The sequence below is a fragment of the Pyrus communis genome, chromosome 3 (assembly GCF_963583255.1).
Source record: "Pyrus communis chromosome 3, drPyrComm1.1, whole genome shotgun sequence".
Lineage (NCBI taxonomy): Eukaryota > Viridiplantae > Streptophyta > Magnoliopsida > Rosales > Rosaceae > Pyrus > Pyrus communis.
In genome coordinates, this window is record NC_084805.1 from 585,545 (window position 1) to 604,417 (window position 18,873).

The window sequence follows — 18,873 nt, forward strand, 5'->3', positions numbered from 1 at the left end:
TTTTGAATTAAGTTTTTAATTAAATTAATTAAAAACGTTTTGATTAATAGACACAACTCTTTGGAAAGAGTTGTATCTTTTTGGAAAGAGCTGTATAGCTTCATATACATCCAAAAGGTGTTTGAAGAGGTATGAAAGAGCCTATGTAACTGGAGTCCTCATTTCCATCAATCATTATCTTTTTCTTCTCCTTTGTCTTCCGTACAAAATTTCCAGAGAGTAAACATACAAAGCAATTCGCTAGAGTTCTATAATCCAGTGCGGGTTGTAGAATTAGGTAGTTGTATCCTGGTCGAACAGACGTTGTAGAACCACAAGCACACGAGTGGGACGGAAATACTGTTCGAAGGACATAGCGTTTGCGCTAGCCTCTACCTTCAATTCATTCAAGTTAGTATCATATTAATTTTTGTAATTATTGTGTTATTGCATTCTGTATTGCAAGTATTTGTGAATAATAAAGTATAAGTATTTTAGTTTTGTACATTTGTTATTTTATTGTTTCTAAATTGTTCTCCAACATAGTTTAGTTGCAGACGACTGTTTTAGTATCAAACGATAGCAATGGCCATCATCTCTTTGCTATAAGTGACACTCACTTGACGACATTTTTTCATACCAGGCAACAGTTAAAAGCTGTAATTTCATATTGTTAGTGGTATTGAGAATTGTAATCTTCTCCTTATTTTTTTTTTTTAATAAGAATTAGAGGAAAACAGTTTATTCTTCTTTTCTTGTCCTTTGTTATTTTTTAAACAGCACCCACACGGCGGATTCCATAATTGATATGTGGAACATATCAAACAAGATTGAGGGAAATCATTGTGTCTCTCATGGCAACTGTCCAGAGACAGATTCTAACATCATTTGCCTTCAATTGTCAACTAAAATATCAATGTCACAACCCAAGGCTTTACGCAGTCAAATTTATGTGATCAAGTTAATTATGGTAGGTCTGAAATTGATATATAATATCCCAACAGGAAAGTAGTGGATTCAAAATAAAGTAGTGGGACTAAAAAGCACCCAACAAAATGGGGAGCAAGAAAAATGAACTAGCACTTCAGAGGTTAATCAATATGTTAAATTAGATTTTCAGTTGCTATCCACACCAACTCAGATTTATAATATAATTGAAATTGCACAAGAAATTAAAGATTGTTTTTAAAGTATTTTGTTAGGCCTATTTTAGGCTAGATCAGATCGTAAATATATGTTTATAATTCCAATTCAAAAAGTTTGGGAAATGAATATCAATTATAATTTTATAATTAGAATTTAGGGATTTCATAAATCATACGGAATTTGAAACTTTTGAAATAGAACTAGTTTCGGAATTTCAAAGTTGTGAGAGTTGTATGGCTATACAGAGATCATTCCATGTCCATGCCTCTTTCTGTATAACTACCTTCCTCTCCACCAACTTCCTTTATTTTACAACTTTTTCATCTAACTATTTTACCCTTTACAATAAATTGAGTTTCCATTTAATATCGCATGTGTGTTCATTTTTTTTAAGATTGTGAACGATTCACCTTCAACGCCCTACAGTTCCACCCCTGAATAATGGAGTTCATTGTCATAGATTGAAGTCCTCAAGTTTGCTCAAGAATCGGGGTTTCGGGAAGTCATGATCATATGGTGGAAGCTGATGCTAAGAATGTAGTTAATGTTTTGGTTAATCAGATGAAGAGTAGAATGATGAAGAACAGTGATGGTGTCATGTGTCTAGTTTGTTGTGGTTCTCTTTTTCTCAACCGATTTTTTTTTAATACAAGCATTGTTTTATACTAATCCACATTAAGAGAATGGAGAGAATTTGAACTCAAGACTAAATTGAAGAAAAAAACCCCAACCACCTGAGCAATCCACGACTTGCTTCCTTAACTGATTTCTTCATCAGATTATTATGGTAAAGTTTTTAGTGAGGCTCTTACTCTGGATCCCTTTTATTAAACCATTTGGTTGTAATCACTTTTACCAATGAATCCATATCTTTTGATATAAAATAAGATTAAAAGGACGCCGTTCATCGCTCATTCGATTGTTTTAATGATCACTTTCTCTAGCAAAAGTGCCTCTCAACATGATGATTAGTTCATGAGAATCCATATCTTTCGATTAAAAAGAATGTAGTATAATGTGTCTTTTCACACAAAAAAATAGCAAAATCATTAATTCAAGAATCATGCTCAATCCAAGGAGGAAACCGATTTCTCTCTAAAGCCTTATAAACAACATGAATATATTAGCTTTAAGTTCCACCTCCAAGGCAGTAGCAATGCCAAAAGATTCTGCAAGGCATCCAAAACAATGACTCAAGTGGTCACGGAAAATACCACCAAAACCAGCCGTGGTTCCTAAACCACAAGTTGCACCATCAATGTTAACTTTAACTTGAAAAGCACAAGGAGAAAGCCAAAGAACCTCATGAATTATAGGCGCCCTTGTAGGCCTTCCATACACTCCAAACGCTCTAATAATGCAAAGCTCATCAATTAAATGTAACGTAAAACTCGTACCCTAAGAATTTACCTCACAAACTTGCAAAGGAATGCTACTAACCAACTGATCAACAATAAACATTTTCCCTTCAAACAGATTTAATTTTGAGCTTGCTGAGGTGAGTAAAAATCTACACCAATCATACCCCACCATCATAAGTGAAGTTGAGTGCGGAAACCATGCCTCAAAGCATAAGAAAAAATGATGTGATATTAGAGAATAACATAGAAAATTAAAATAAGGCTAAAATCCTACACCAAATTGGCAAAGAAAATGAGCATTTAAATAATGATGAGTAGATGCAGTAGCCTGACAATACAGAGTACATCGTTGCAAAAGGGAACATATAATAAGACAATAAATCATCAATTAAAAGCTTACCATGAAGAAAACGTCATAACAAAATAGGATTACATGGTCATAAACATTTATGCCGAACTCATCTATTTTGTTTACTATACTTAAAGTTATAAGCCAAAAATAAAGATAGTGCACAATTTGAAGCAGTCGACTAAATTAGTTTAATCATCGAAAGAAAATTTAAATGACGAAATTTCAGAGCAATGTAGCAGAATGCACGGCACTGGTTAGACCAATAGGACAAAACCAACAGCAATTTCGAAAACAATCAATATCTTATATATATAGAGAACACATAAGGTGAATAATGCTTTTGGTTTGGACAAAAATACCTCTAAGACAAAAAACTTCAAATGCATCCTAAAATAAGACTAGCAATAATATGATTTAATTTCACTATTTTTAAACACATTCAAAACATCTTAAGAGGCGTGTAATGCCAGTTATAAAAAAAGTCTTTCGCATACTGATAATAATGTGATTAAATTAGTTGTCAAATGATTTTTTTTTAACAAACGATATTATATACACTAAGGAGGATGAATGGGCTTAACCTCACAATGGGCTAGCAATAATATGATTTAAATCAATTGTTCATTAAATATAATTTTCTTTATTTTTGTGACATCCCATATCGCTCAGGGGAGTGATCCTTAAATGTATATTCCCATCCTTACCTAGCACGAGGCCTTTTGGTAGCTCACTGGCTTCGCGTTCCGTAGGAACTCCGAAGTTAAGCGAGAAGGGGGCTAGAGCAATCCCATGATGGGTGACTCACTGGGAAGTTGGTCGTGAGTTCCCAAAAACAAAACAATGAGGGAATGGTAAGCCCAAAGTGGACAATATCGTGCTAGGGTGGTGGAGTGGGCCCGGGAAGTGATCCGTCCCGGGCCGGGATATGACAAGTTGGTATCAGAGCCTAACCCTGGTCGTGGTGTGCCGACGAGGATGTCGGGCCCTTAAGGGGGGTGGATTGTGACATCCCACATCGCCTAGGAGGGTGATCCTTAAATGTATATTCTCATCCCTACCTAACACGAGGCATTTTGGGAGCTCATTGGCTTCGGGTTCCGTAGGAACTCCGAAGTTAAGCGAGAATGGGGCTAGAGCAATCCCATGATGCGTGACCCACTGGGAAGTTGGTCGTGAGTTCCCAAAAATAAAACCGTGAGGGAATGGTAAGCCCAAAGCGGACAATATCATGCTAGGGTGGTGGAGTGGGCCCGGGAAGTGATCCGCCCCGGGTCGGGATATGACAATTTTTGTTGTAAATTCTATAGAGACCGATTTTATTATGTGAATTCAAATGTTTTAATTGGTTTATGAGGGGTTTCTTCTAGCATGATCTAATATTATTCATTTACTTCAAATATTTAACTTTGCTTTTGTCAATTAACGTATATAAGTACATTTAAAATGTTTAAATCACGAATAACATTTTATGATTCAAAACGGGCATGAAGGCTAGTATTTAAAGAATTGAGAGTACAACAGCAATTATGAACTGAGATGCTTCATCGAAGCACATACATTATATATTCCAAATGTAGTATATAAAAAAGGATATGTACAGTTATACAAATCATTGTGACGAATATATAATTTGGGAAAGTCATCAACTATATATATATCAAGCACATACGTCATTCTCTTTTTTTTTCTTTAATACATCAATATTTTTACATTAAAGAGAATGAGAGTTTGGCTAAACTATACAGTGGGTAGCCTAATTTAGTATCGAATTCACCATCTACGACATTCGAACCTAGGACCTCTCACTTCTGAGTAAAGAAGAATATCATCAGATCGTAGTACTGAGTAGCATGTGATCCTTTTATTTGAAAAGACAAACGCATACTTTAAGAACCTATGAAATTGCCAAAACGTTGCTGAGGTTTCATCTGTTTCCATTAAAATACTAGCTAGCTCATGGTTGTGGGAATCCGATTCTATTTCTCATGGTGCACATCAACTTGCAAACATTCAGTATCTGCACAAAATTTTAAGATATAAAGCTCAACTTTAACCGTCAAAAGAATGATGTTGTATTCTTCACCAAATTTTTATAATCCCATGTGCTCTGATGAAGCATTTGTCAAGATTGTAGAGTCATCAGGACGATCGTCCATTATTAATCATATTTATGTTGTCCTAACTTCTTATACAATTAAGAGTAGAACATACAACATAAGCTGTAATTTATTATGTCAAGTATCCAATGTAGGATTGTTTAAGCTTATAGGTTAATCTACTGTTAGATTAATATGATGATTGTTATTAGAGAAGACCTCACATGTCCTCAAAATGAGGACGACCCTAGGTGATTAGCACTGCACGTCAAGTATCCAATTCTATTTCTCATAGCGCATACATCAAATTTCATTTGGATGTAATTAAAAACTTGTGAGCTAACGAAAAACAAATTGATCACTAACACATTTTCACTAGAGTCTATTTGGTAACATTTTTGTTTTTAGTTTTAATTCGTAATTTTAGTGAAAATGGAGAATATTTAAGAAGAATGAGAAGGGACGATAAATTTCCATGTTTTTAATTCACACTTTCTCCTCCATTTCTCCCTTATTTTTTCTCCTCCTCCTTTCATCCCTCATGCCTACATATTGTTGGAGAATGAGAAAATAGAGAAGCATTTGAGATTATGTTTTATTTCCTACCTTTAGGAGGAAGTAATATACATTTAGGTTACTTGTCTAATTAATTAGGATTTTTTTTTCTATAATATGTTTTTGAGTTAACCTTTGTATCTTGAACTCTTATAAATAACTGCTTATCGAGAAGAATAAAGGTTTGTGAGTGTGTAGGAGATTTACTGAGAAAATTCTCATACTTTGTTGAGTTTGGTATCGGAGCCATGTCCGATCTCTAAATTGAACTCTGCGATGCTTGCTTCCCGGTGGGTATACAAAGGAATATAGTTGCATGAAACCTGTAAATATCATTGCTTATTCCCAACTGTATGTATCATTCAGTTATACTAATTTTAGAATTTAACCATTGCAAAAATTCATTAATCTCTATATCAATATCTAACCATTCATTTTTTGAACTATTCAGCAATATGTATTATGGAAAGACACTTTTCACGTGCTTCTCCCCACTCCAAAAATTACTTGCAAAGTGATTGTATGAGAATTGGTAGGAAACTGAAATGATTAATTCGTTCATATTTAAGAATTGGATCATGCTAGAGGGGTTATCTTTTTAGACATAGTTTGTAGATCATACGATGGATCAATTGATGGTTGAATTTCTTCTTTAAAATGTTGAAAAAAATAACTTAAGCATCAACCGTTATATCACGTAATTTACAAAAAATGGTTTCCCTATCATTTTTTTTTTTAGGATGGTGCTATTCACACATTCATTTTTACTTGACACACATTTTTTAATTTTTTTAACCGTCTGATAGAATCAATTGAAAAAATCAATAAACAAAAATTGACAACGGTGCGAAGAGCACTTCTCTTTTCTTGAGAATTTAAAAAGATTTCCCCCACTATTCGCCACGCCATGCCCAGCTGTACTCTTCATTTTTGAAGAGAGAGAGGGAGAGAGTGGTAATCCAACGTAATAAAGCAGAGAGCCACCACAACAAACAGACACTGCAACTTTACAACAAAACACTCTGCACAAACAAACTCTGCTCAACTTCTCATATATTCTGCTCTCATCTCACCTCCTGCTTATAATCCCTCTCTCTCTCACTCTCTCTCTCACCATGTTTTTCTGACAAGTCTTTTAATTACTCTGCCCCCAATCCTGGAATTTTATGAAATTTCTGAAATCAAAGGTAATTCTAACAGAGCTTCAATTTCTTTAGTTATCCTTTTTTTTCCTTCTTCAATTTTATGTTTATTTCTTGAGAATTCAACGACTAATCTAATTCGAATGCATGGGTACTCTGTCTTTTTTTGTTCTTTCTGTAGTTTACAAATATATTCCAATTAAAAGAGTTTAATATAAAAATAGAGATGGTTAATCAAATGAGTTCTTTCTATTTACTTAGACAAAAACAAAATGAGTTCCTTCTATTTATGTATATTTTTTGTTGTTTAATTTTTATTTGCAGGTTTTGGCTCAAAATCTGAAGGCCGTTTCTGCTGAAGTTGGAAGGATGAATACCAATGTATAATTCCGGTACGATTTTTTTTGTTTTTAATTGCAGTTTTAACTTTAGAGTTTGGATTGATAAGTTGCGCTGCAGAGAGCTCTTACACTCTCACAGCCTCACAGCTTGTTGAAGGAATGGACTATAATTATCTCCCGTCTGCTTTCTACCCCTTCCAACATGGCTTTTCTGCCCTCTCACTTCTCATACACTCTTATCCTTTTTTATTTGTGCAGTCATAGTTAAGTCACGTCAATATTTTATATTACTATTGTTTTTTGTCTTATTATCTTTATAAAAAAAAATCAATATAAAATTGTTGACGTGGCTTAACCGTGACAGTACAAAATATGAGGGAATGGAAATGTATGGGAAGTGGGAGGGCAGATAAGCCAGGTCCATCATTTCCTCTCATATTCTCTATTTTGTCTCTCTTTCTATAAGAAATTAATATAAGATATTGATGTGGCTTAACCATGATTGTTCAAATAGGAGGGGAGGGAAAAAAAGAGGGGAGAGAATCCTACTCCGAAAAAAATAAAGCCCCTTTGTTATTGGTTTTTATTTTTTTTAATTATTTTTTTATATAAAAGCTGTTCCACTTTAAAATTAAGCATTACAAAATTGTTTGATAAAAATAAAATATCTGTTTATTTTAACAGCACTCCAAAGTAGGTTGTTTTAAAAAGCTGCTTTTGTAAAAAAGTTGAGTCTTTAATGAATATTTTCAATTCCAATAATATCTTCATTAGTTTTAAAAAATGACATTATTTATTTTTTAGTCATTTTATCCTTTGGAGAATAAAGTGATTATTGTAACCTACTGCTTCAAATATCGACTTTACACCACAACCCCCATTGACACTACCATTGTTGCCGCCACCATCATTGCAGCCACTACCGCCACCACCACTATAACCACAATCATCACTACAATTACAACCACAACCGCCACACTATCGATGTCGCCGCTCTTACCACCATTGGTACCCCTACAAGCTTGCACTCTAAACACAGCCCACTATTGACACTACAACCAAACCCCACCGCCACCACTACCCTTGCCACAACCGTCGTCGTTAACACCTTCATTATCATGTCTATTTTTGTCCTTATATACAATTATACAACTTTTATATTAAAATTTATCATATACTTTTACATTGTTTTTCATTCTGAAAGCACTTTCAAAAATACAGTATCAAACTTTCAACTGCTTAATTTTACTTCTGATTAGTCGCAAAAACACAGCATAAACAATTTTTTTAAAAAGCATAAAAATCCCAAACTGACCTAAGAACAAGTGCAATTTGTCATTTGGTTACTCTATGCCTCTCTCTCTCTCCTTGTTCCTAATTTTTTCCTAGAATAAATAATGACTTTTTTTTTATTAAAAAATGGAATGGACGGTCTTGATCCATTGACATGTTCGTGGGTGGATTGATACTCTTGGACGGTGGGGATTCGGATGATGGTGCATAAAGTTTGGAATCAAGTCTTTATGTCGCCTCAAAAGGGTTTGAGTAGAACCAATATTTTGAGGTTCCTTTTTTATTTTAGAGAGAATGTTTCATCGTATGTTTTACTCCATTAATACTACTATCTAGTTGCATTTTTTTTAGTTGTAAGTGAGAAAAAGATTTTAGATTCGATTTTAATAGATGGTGAGTTCGATACCACATTATTATGATATGGTCATTGTGTGGCAAATTATCACGATTGAGGTGGTTTTCAAAGTGAGCCACAAGTTCTATTTCTCTCCCGTTCCACCACAAGATTTAGAATTGTAATAGAGTACACTTTTCGTTTGTTTGAACGTCTAATTGTCTATTAAACTACATGTAAGCTCAAATACGGTTTTTAGGCTCACTATGTCATCAATTTAATGAAGAATCAAACATTCAGTTAGACTGATGGTACAATTTCAATATGTTATGGTACAACATGAGAAATTGAAACTTCGCATGCCCATTTTAAAAATTACCCAAAACCTAAAAAGAGAAATGTAGTTAACCTTAATTTTTTCTTGAAATTATGTTCAATTGAGTTTTGGTTGTTTAGGAAAAATTATCTGGTTGCCACAATCATATGGCAAGACTGATACATGTACCATTAAACTTAGGGTGCAATATTAATATACAAATGTTACACATAAAAAATTACATCTAAAGAAAGTTGAGGTTTCATCATAAAACCAATTGGCAATATGGAGAATAGTTCAACTTCTTATAAACCCTTGCAAGATTTTTCCTTTCACCTATGTGGGGTGGTACTCTGTTACCTTTACATTCTCACATGCCTATTCGCATGTTCACATTCTCACATGTCCCTTCACGTGTGACCAATTTTCAAACCAAACATTTGGAAAACACAAATTAGGTGACCTGTTGGGCTTCAGACGTGAGTTAACCTAACTCTGATACCATGAAGAAAGTTGAAGTTCCACCATAAAACCAATTTGTAGTATGGCGAGTAACCAACCTTTTATAAACTCTTGCAAGATTTTTTTATTTTTTATTTTTTTTTTACACCATGTGAGACTCTTTTACTCTCGCATCCTCACAACATCATGTAGCAATGTGGCAATCTCATACAATAGTATCCCACAATTCAGATGTATTTGGATACTGATGCAATGCATTTCTTGTTTTGTTATGTGGTACATTGACAAAGAGTTTTCCAAGTGGAAAACTAAATGAATGATGTGAAAGGCTTATTAATGTGACTTTTCATGTGTTTGTTAGGTAAGTGTGTAGTGTTGCAATTCTACATTTTCTGGCCAGGTGGTAGTTCTGAGGCTGCAGAATTGATTCTGTCATTTTGTACGCAGAATTTGGTACCACCATGTGAAAGTAGTTATCAACAATTTGGAATCACCTGCACTTCTTGGGGTGATTTGACTGTTTTCTACCAACACTCCTATATCTCTTTTGCACATAAAGGTACTCTCTTTCTCTCTCTGTAATATATCAAGTGCTCTTTGGTAATTTAGGTCTTTTGTTTGGGTAAGTAAATAATTGGACAAATATGGGCCTACAACAAGTACAACGTCCAAAACAATACAACATAATAAGAGCCCACAGCAAAAAATCAGGCCTAACCCTAAAATACGAGAAATTTTATATGTTGATTGTACTGCTATGTGGTGTTATCATTCCGCATGTTACTAGTGATTGTAAAACAAATGCATTTGTTTTATTAATGTATTTGGGCGACAAGACTGATATATATCCCCACTCCTAGCCATACTAATGAAAAACAAATGCATGTATTACAGCTTGAGTGAAATCGTAAAATTCTGTGATGGTGTTTCAGACACACAAAAAAATTACTTCTAATACAAATACTACATTGGGGTGTTGTTGCCACTTCCACAGTTCCACCACCACGATAGGACTAAGCATCGATAGCATATTCGACCATACAACAGTGGAGAGTCCTTAAAAAGGGAAACCCCATACAGACATACACCGTGGAAAACCTTTCACTTCAAGAATCTTTTATTAGAGCATCTTCAAGGAAGATGTCAAATTTCAAAAATAAAATTTAAAATTAAGAATTTATGTGGCACTTTGATCTTTTTTAAAATCTTGTGCCCATATGTCAAATTAATCTATTATTTATTACATTATTTCCCTTTCATATTTGTGATAAATATTTCTAGAACAAAAAGCAACAATAAAAATGATTAAAAAAAAATTTATTAATCAATTAAAAATAGATTTGAAGTTGCTCTCAAATTTAACAACAACCACCTTTGCTGCCAATCCACATCATGCCGTTTAAATATTGGCATTTCGGTTGAAAAACACTAATGTTGTCTATTTCAATATTATTGCTAATGTAAACATTTTGACATCCTTTTAGAGATGCTTTAAGTAATAAATTAATTAGTGTGACAGTCAAGTTGCCAAAATGAAAAAGACCTTGATAAATTTATATCGGCCTGAAAGTATCTAACATAATCTACCCTCTCATGAAAAATGGGAAAACTTTAAAAAATTCAAGTAATTAGAAGAGGATTAACCATAGAAAAATAATAAAGCTCACCATTAATGACGAATTAACGATCGAATTAATTGCTTTCTAATAAAAACAAAGAAAACTAGGCTTGCTTCACTAATCTCCCAACAGAGAAACTCTTATTTATTAGCATGAAGTTAATATGAAGGGGCATCATTTCAGGGACAGCACTCGTCCACCAACTCAGGCCTTCCTTCAACTAGTCTGCATGCACCATTCGGTGTTATGAGCCACTCACAATTCTTGACGCACTTAGGTTTGTCTCTCAGTTGTACTTATATGTCAAACCAGTAAGATCCGCCTTCCCATTCAAGTTTGCAATAATATTGTGTCGAATTCAAAACTTGGGCCGAAAATGGAATTCAAAGGACCCATCAGGGTTATCACATGAACATCAACGCTATCGTCTTCGGACTTACAATGAACTGTAAGGTCACGACCATTACGCAAATAGTTAATCAGTGTGGCATGGGTTACGGGATTGACAACTTCCCGTATCATGTAGTTCTTCGCATCAGTAGAAATGTGAGAACCACTGCGCTTCTCATATGCACAGCCATGCTTGCTTGGTTGCAATCTACTGATCTTATAGAGGATGAATGAAAGGGGAAATGTTGTTAGTTGGTGGGTGAATAAAGGATATATCGGGTTTCTTATATACTAAAATAAATTCATGTATGTTTAATTGTGTACTTTATGGAAAGAGGCTCCTTTTCTTTTCTTCTCCCTATTTTCTCTTTAAGAAAGGAAGGGGATATGAGAAATTTCCAGAGGATCTGCTGTGAATTGATGATTTAAGTATTTTACAATATTAATTCACGCATGTCCAATTACTTTTTTTAGTGCAAACGATGATCTGCACTAATCCTTGTTAAAAGCCCAAAGGTGGAAGTAGAGGGTTTGAACTCGGAACGTAGTGGGTTGAAAAAGAAGGTTATAAATATCAAGACAATCTATCAGTTGCCACAAGTCCAATCACTAACATTTAAACTCTTAATAAGGGTTTCTATCGCCACTTAGTACTATGTTCTAATAGTATTCTTCTTCACTTGTAAGTGAGAGGTCTTAGGTTCGATTCTTGCTACAGGCGAACTTGAACCACATTATTACTAGTCCATTTCCCACAACCTTAATGTAGATAATATTTTTTGCTTAAGAAAAAAAAAAAAGAAAAGAGTTTTCTATCACAAATAGTCCTTGAAAATAACCCAACTCATTAATATGGTCTTTAAAATTGAAAATCGATCATTATTCTGTGGCACCCATTTTCAAGGACTATATTAATCGATTTTCAATTTTATAAACCATTTTGATGAGATGAGTCAATTTTAGGACCATCTGCCATAAAAAGGGTGACTTGTTGAATCACCAATTCGGTAGATGCTTGCCAAAAATATAAATTTTGGCAGATCTTTAATAAAAATTCACGTTGCTTGGTTTAAGGCCACTCATTTTTAAAATCATTTCAGTCAATCCCTACTATATATCGAGAGGAGTCCTCCTTTCCTAAAGTCATCATTATGAGGATTTGAAAGGATTAAATGAATATTAGTCACAAGATTTATATTTTAGGACTATCTACCATAAAAAGGGTGACTTGTTGAATCACCAATTCGGTAAATGCTAGCCAAAAATATAAATTTTGGCAGATCTTTAATAAAAATCCACGTTGCTTGGTTTAAGGCTACTAATTTTTAAAATCATTTCAGTCAATCCCTACTATATATCGGGAGGAGTCTTCCTTTCCTAAAGTCATCATTATGAGGATTTGAAAGGATCAAATGAATATTAGTCACAAGATTATGAGCTCGTTTGGATATGTTTTTTAAATGACTGAAAACGTTTTTGGTAAAAATATTTTTGGAAACAATACTTAGTAAAAATGCAAGTAAATCTTGAAAAAAACACTTACAGTGCTTCCTGGAGCTCGTTTGAATGTGTTTTTTAAATGACTGAAAATGTTTTTGTTAAAAATATTTTTGGAAACAATACTTAGTAAAAATGCAAGTAAATTTTGAAAAAACACTTACAGTGCTTCCTGGAAGAATAACATAACTGGTGTTTCTTGTAGAAAGCACTTCAAGTGCTTCTGAAACCCAAAACATTTTCTCCAAAAGCGTTTTCAGTCATTTTAAAAGCACATCCAAACGAGTCATATATTAGTCTGGATCTAAATTCGTAAAATATTTGACAACTTAATAAACCAAAACCAACTTAAAATTCATGAACCATTAGAAAACTCAATTTTTTTGTTTTGGTTTATTAAATTATCAAATATTTTAAGCTTTTGAATCTAAACTAATATAATTTTGTAGTTAATATCTATTTAGTAATCACGTGTCCCCAAAATGAGGACCTTAAGAGAGCACGATTGAAATCGGAAGAGTGTGGGGTATGTGGATGGTTTGGGCAAGTAAAAGGGGTTAATTTTTTTTTTCCGTAACAGTAGATGTGGGTGTTTAACAATTAAGAATTGGTTTTCAGTGCTACCAAATTTCAACTTATTTAACAATTAAGAATTGGTTTTTAGTGCTACCAAATTTCAACTTATTTACAAAATGCTGGAGCCTTTTTTTCAACTTCAACTTATTTATGATTGCGAACATACTTCAACTTATGTCACCACACCCAAACTTCAACTTATTTATAAAAATGTCACCACACCCAAACTTCAATTTATTTGCGAAAATGTCACCGCCTCTTCTTTTTTTTTATCTTTAATATTAATAAAAGTCCATTAAGTGTTTTTCATTAAATTTTTGGCATTTTAAGCCATTTTCATTAAAAATCCAATAAATTATGGGTGTTGACACTCCAATTCCAAAAAGGGCTTTTGCACTCATTCAAGTGCTTATTCTCTCATAATTGTACATGTTTTGAGTGGATGATGACTTTGTATTAGAGTGTTAATTACAACTCTTTGAATTAGGTGTTGTCTATCATAAGGGCTTCCTTTACCTCGGGATAAGGTTGGTTGTTGTTGTAAACTGTTTCCCAGTTTTGGAAAAATTCGATTCATTGTACACTTTTAAGTAGACGAGAGAGTTGAATCATAATCCCATACCGTGTTGTGCTAAGCTCGTGTCTCTTATTAACCTTTGTTACTCCGTGGATATTGTTAAAAGTTTTGTTTCGTGATTAAGATAAAGTAGTTACTGTTGTGCCAACCGTTTTCATTTTCTTGGTGTATGCATTAGGGTCAGCATTGAGTTCAAAACAAGTGTTTGTAACCAATTTATAATTCGTTAAACACGGCAGTCTGAGCTATTCTATGTCACAGGACAGAACTTGAGGTTGATTGAAGAAGTGGTGACTTAAATGGCTAGAGTTTGTTCGCCATACTTTGATCCTGAGTATGAGAACCTGAGCACAAGAATCAATCCCCCGAGGTAATCTCCCTCTGTGCGTATGAACTATTTAATCAAAATTCTATTTGGATTTCACCGTTTCATTCAGCTGGACTGTCATTGTTTTACATCCTTGTACGATTTGTTTGCAGGGTCTCCATAGACAACTCTAGCTGCAGTGACTGTACTATAGTCAAGGTGAGTTTTCCTTTTAACCGTTATAATTATGATTTCTGTTGACACCAGATTCTTGCTATCATGTATGAAAATTGTTTTCTCCTTTGAATTAATAGGTGATTATAGAGTGAAATTCATAGGTTAACTTTCCTCTAAACGGAAGACATGTCTTCCCAACTCCTGCTGGAAAACCACCCAAAGACGGGATTTAATTTGCTTCGTTCTTATCTTACACTCAGTGAACATATATTCCAGCCATCATGTTGAAATTGGTGTGGGGGATATGAAATTATGTGTAGGTTGACAGTGTCAACAAACCGGGAATTCTGCTTGAAGTCGTGCAAATCTTGACAGACCTTGACCTCATAATCACCAAAGCCTATATCTCCTCCGATGGTGGATGGTTCATGGATGGTATGTATATTCTTCGGCTGATCTTTCCCTGATGCTTTGTCTGTTTAGTTGATTTCTTACACTATTGGATAGGCCTAGTCCTGTTGGCTCCGAATCCTCTTTTGAATCGATAAATTTTTGCTTTCTGTTAGTTAATAGCCTCCATGAAAAAAATGCCATGTCGAATCCACAGTTCTTGATTTGAACTCTTTGCACATAAGAATTTGATTATCCACCCGTATCAAAGTCTTTGAGCCTAGATTGGCTGCACCTAAAAAGAGATTAACAAATATAGGTAATGAACTTTCGGAAAATCTTATTTCGAAGAATAATGCATTGTACTTCTTATAGGCAGAGCATCATATTCGCTGCAATTGAGTACAAACATCATATTATAACTTATTGAGGGAGATAAGTTTGTCATACTAAGAGGGCAGAACAAGAGTACGCAGCAACTCTTTGTGCCTGTGTGCCTGGACGCACGTGTATACAATTTATTGACATTTTGAGTTCTTTAATGGACAGTATTTCACGTCACCGATCAGCAAGGAAAAAAAGTTACAGACAGTAAAACCATCGACTACATAGAGAAGGTAATCCCCTTGATGCTTTTTTACTGCCACATGTTTTCCTGTGTTTTTGCAACCATCATCTGGATCAAGATTCTCTTCATTCTAAATTGGACTTAATAATTTGCTTTACTAGAAACTGCAGGCACATGAGCTGTCATCTTGCACAAAGGGTTTCCTCTTTTTATCATTTGTTGTTACGAAGGATTTCTATCATGTGATCGATGATATTAAGAGTGATCTTGTCTATGATTTGTGTCATGCATAGGCTTTAGGACCAAAGGGCCATATCACAGACCTGCTGAATGCTTGGCCAGGAAAAGGGGTTGGAGTGCACTCGGTCGGGGATCATACGGCCATTGAGATAATTGGCAGAGACCGACCAGGTCTCTTATCTGAGATCTCTGCTGTCCTTGCCAACCTTCACATTAATGTAATTGCTGCCGAAGTATGGACACACAATGGACGAATAGCTTGTGTTGTGTATGTCAATGATGATACTACATGCCAACCTGTGGAGGATCAAGCCAGGTTATCCACTATGGAGGAGCAGCTCAAGAACATCCTGCGTGGTTGTGAGGACGATGAGAAAGTTGGTCGCACTAGCTTCTCTATGGGGTTCACCCATGTTGATAGGCGGCTCCACCAGATGTTGTTTGCTGATAGAGATTATGAGGGTGGTGGACTGGCAAATGAAGTTGATCATTTTCCTCCCTGCTTCCAACCAAAGATCACCATTGAGCGTTGTGAAGAAAAGGGGTACTCGGTGGTTAGTGTGCGGTGCAAGGACCGTGCTAAGCTCATGTTTGACATCGTATGCACACTCACAGATATGCAGTATGTTGTTTTCCATGCCACCATCTCATCTGATGGCCCATACGCATCACAGGTACATACGTCTCATGCTCATCTAATGGCCAATTTTCAAGTTTTTAAAACTATTCCTCTTAACGGATGAATTTTTTAGGTGGTTGCTTTTCTGTTTCTAGATTAAAATACCGTAAACTGATGCATATAGTTACCTGCAGGAGTATTTTATCCGTCACATGGATGGTTGCACCCTCGATACTGAAGGAGAAAAGGAAAGGGCCATAAAATGTATTGATGCTGCAATTCGCAGAAGAGTAAGCGAGGTTAGTGAAAAATCTATCCAGCATTTAACGCTCGTTTTAAAAGCTTGTTTTACTTCGAGTTAATGCACGTTTGAACTCAAGAATATATTATAAACTAATCCCGGTCCATGGACTTGCAGCTACACAGCATAAAAGGTTGCTGAGCATTTTCAACATAATATATATGCATTTAGCTTGTAGTATGTATTCCAGCAATAGTATATAGGAGATCCAAGTACATAATTTCCTCTTAACTAAATTGTTTCCTCCAATTAATATATACAACATCCGAATGGAATTCCTTTTTAATTGAGAATCCCTGACGAAAATCTTGAAGAAAAAAGATAGTGCATGGAAAAGTTGTTACATAATTTATAAATTCATCTGTGTAACTGTGCAAGTGATTGCAATAGAACCGACCATTTTCTGATTTAAAGTTGAAAGCAATAGCATATATTTCATAAGCCACTACATCTAATTCACATGAACTTGTATTTGTAAATTTTACTTTATGTTGGAAACAATGAGGACGTGAGTTCTTGGTCCGTGTAGACGATTAAATTGCCATGAAATTCAGGGTCTAAGGCTAGAGCTGTGTGCAAAGGATAGAGTAGGCTTGCTTTCTGAAGTAACAAGGATCCTGAGAGAGAATGGATTGTCAGTTACAAGAGCAGGCGTCACAACAATTGGGGAGCAAGGAATTAATATCTTTTATGTTAGAGATTCTTCAGGGAATTCTGTGGACGTAAAGACAATCGAAGCACTTCGTAAAGAAATCGGACACACAATGATGTTCAATGTGAAGAGAGTCCCAACAAGTTCTGCTGAGGTGCCTGAGACTAAAGGATGGGCCAAGACAAGCTTCTTTTTTGGGAACTTGCTGGAGAGGTTCTTGGCTTGACAAGAGGTCAATATGAATATTGTAAGGTACATTGAAAATGTACAGAAGAATAAATCTGTTCAGGAAGTTATCTGGACAGACTTTCTGCATTTTTACTCTTTGTATAATATGTATGCATGTAAGTACGTAACTTTTGGACTTTGAACAACACTCTCTTTTTACTTCTTTTTGACATTTGATCCTTATCTTGATTAGTCTTATGATTATGCTTCCCAAATGCCTCTTTGATATGTCAATCCAACACTACTTTCATTATACAATGTGCAACTTTGTATTTTTATTTTTTCACAAGTGATATTCTACACTAATTTACATTAAGGAGCGGACGGATGACGTTGTGATTTCAAGAGGAAAGTCGTAACCGCCAAAGCAATCTACCGCTTACAAAATTTGACTTTGCTTAATTTATTGTGTTAGACAAGTACTATTCTCGGCCAAAAAAATGTGTAGTTTAAGTTGCTATCACCATTGTTATCACCCTTCTCTTCATATGAGTAGTTCCCGAGATTCTATTGTAGGCTTCGAAAAAATTGTCTCGCTTTAGTTCAAGCATTTTGTTAAATATATAAAAGAAATGATTGAACACATATGTGGGTCAATCAAGAAAAGTCGATTGAATGTCAGTGTGGATTCAATCGAAATTTTAAGTGACTTTTAATCACATATGTCATATTATTGTCACTCATACGAGATTTGTAGCTTACTTGGATTTGTGTTTTGACCTTGTGGTCATTTTCAAATTGTAGGGTTGTTTTTTAAGAGTAGCAGAGATAACAGTTAGAGATGAGGATTTCAAGTGGTGTAGCTGATGTGGGTAGGGCACTCGAGAGTAATTGTATTCTGCTGAATATCTGATAATATTTAGATTTGAGTTTCAATGGATTTTATTTATTTGTTTTAGAGCTTCGTTCTTTTACCATGTGTCGATTTTGAACGTATTTCAAAATCGTTTCAAGACGTGACAATCATAGACTGGGCCAAAAACATAATGGTAGCCACATCATGCACCTTACCAAGGAAGGGTTTGAATGCAAGACCTCTTATAATTAGAGCCCTAATAAAGTTTTAAAATGTTAAGGGATGAACCAAAAATGCCTGTTAAGCTAAAATTGTGGACAAATATGACTAAATTTGACCAAAGAATACGATTAACTTGTACTTAGGGTATGCTGAAAATAATCCATTCAGGGCAAGGAAGACTTTAGTTGCTTGCAACGGAAATTATTCTTTATTTTTTATCATTTATGTGTCAATATCCGCACATATGTGAATATTATATCGAATTCAGCCTATGCACTCAACTCTGGATGATCTGGTTTGTGGAAAGGAATCATCTCCGGATTTTTTCCACATAAAT

The 18,873-nt window shown here is 34.7% G+C and overlaps 1 protein-coding gene across 5 annotated transcripts; it reads left to right on the forward strand.

The window, feature by feature from the left end:
• The first annotated feature begins 6,470 nt into the window (after positions 1-6,470).
• LOC137729351 (ACT domain-containing protein ACR3-like) lies at positions 6,471-17,733 on the forward strand. 5 transcript variants are annotated; one of them, XM_068468279.1, is made up of 10 exons: positions 6,471-6,676; positions 6,956-7,023; positions 9,739-9,936; positions 14,298-14,406; positions 14,517-14,562; positions 14,841-14,955; positions 15,460-15,527; positions 15,772-16,392; positions 16,532-16,636; positions 17,193-17,733. In XM_068468279.1, the coding sequence occupies exons 4-10, from the start codon at positions 14,336-14,338 to the stop codon at positions 17,514-17,516; spliced, it is 1,350 nt and encodes a 449-aa protein (XP_068324380.1). In that variant the 5' UTR covers positions 6,471-6,676; positions 6,956-7,023; positions 9,739-9,936; positions 14,298-14,335; the 3' UTR covers positions 17,517-17,733. The 5 variants fall into 5 exon arrangements, with proteins under 5 accessions (XP_068324380.1, XP_068324378.1, XP_068324379.1 ...); XM_068468277.1 differs by having other exon boundaries at positions 9,825-9,936; XM_068468278.1 differs by having other exon boundaries at positions 9,825-9,936; positions 14,303-14,406.
• The last annotated feature ends 1,140 nt before the right edge of the window (positions 17,734-18,873 follow it).

Bases quoted from the DNA above. Each gene is read 5' to 3' on its own strand.
- LOC137729351 (XM_068468279.1), top strand. From the start codon at position 14,336: ATGGCTAGAGTTTGTTCGCCATACTTTGATCCTGAGTATGAGAACCTG. The intron at 14,407-14,516 runs GTAATCTCCCTC...ATTTGTTTGCAG, and splicing joins ACAAGAATCAATCCCCCGAG to GGTCTCCATAGACAACTCTA. The intron at 16,637-17,192 runs GTTAGTGAAAAA...CATGAAATTCAG, and splicing joins TTCGCAGAAGAGTAAGCGAG to GGTCTAAGGCTAGAGCTGTG.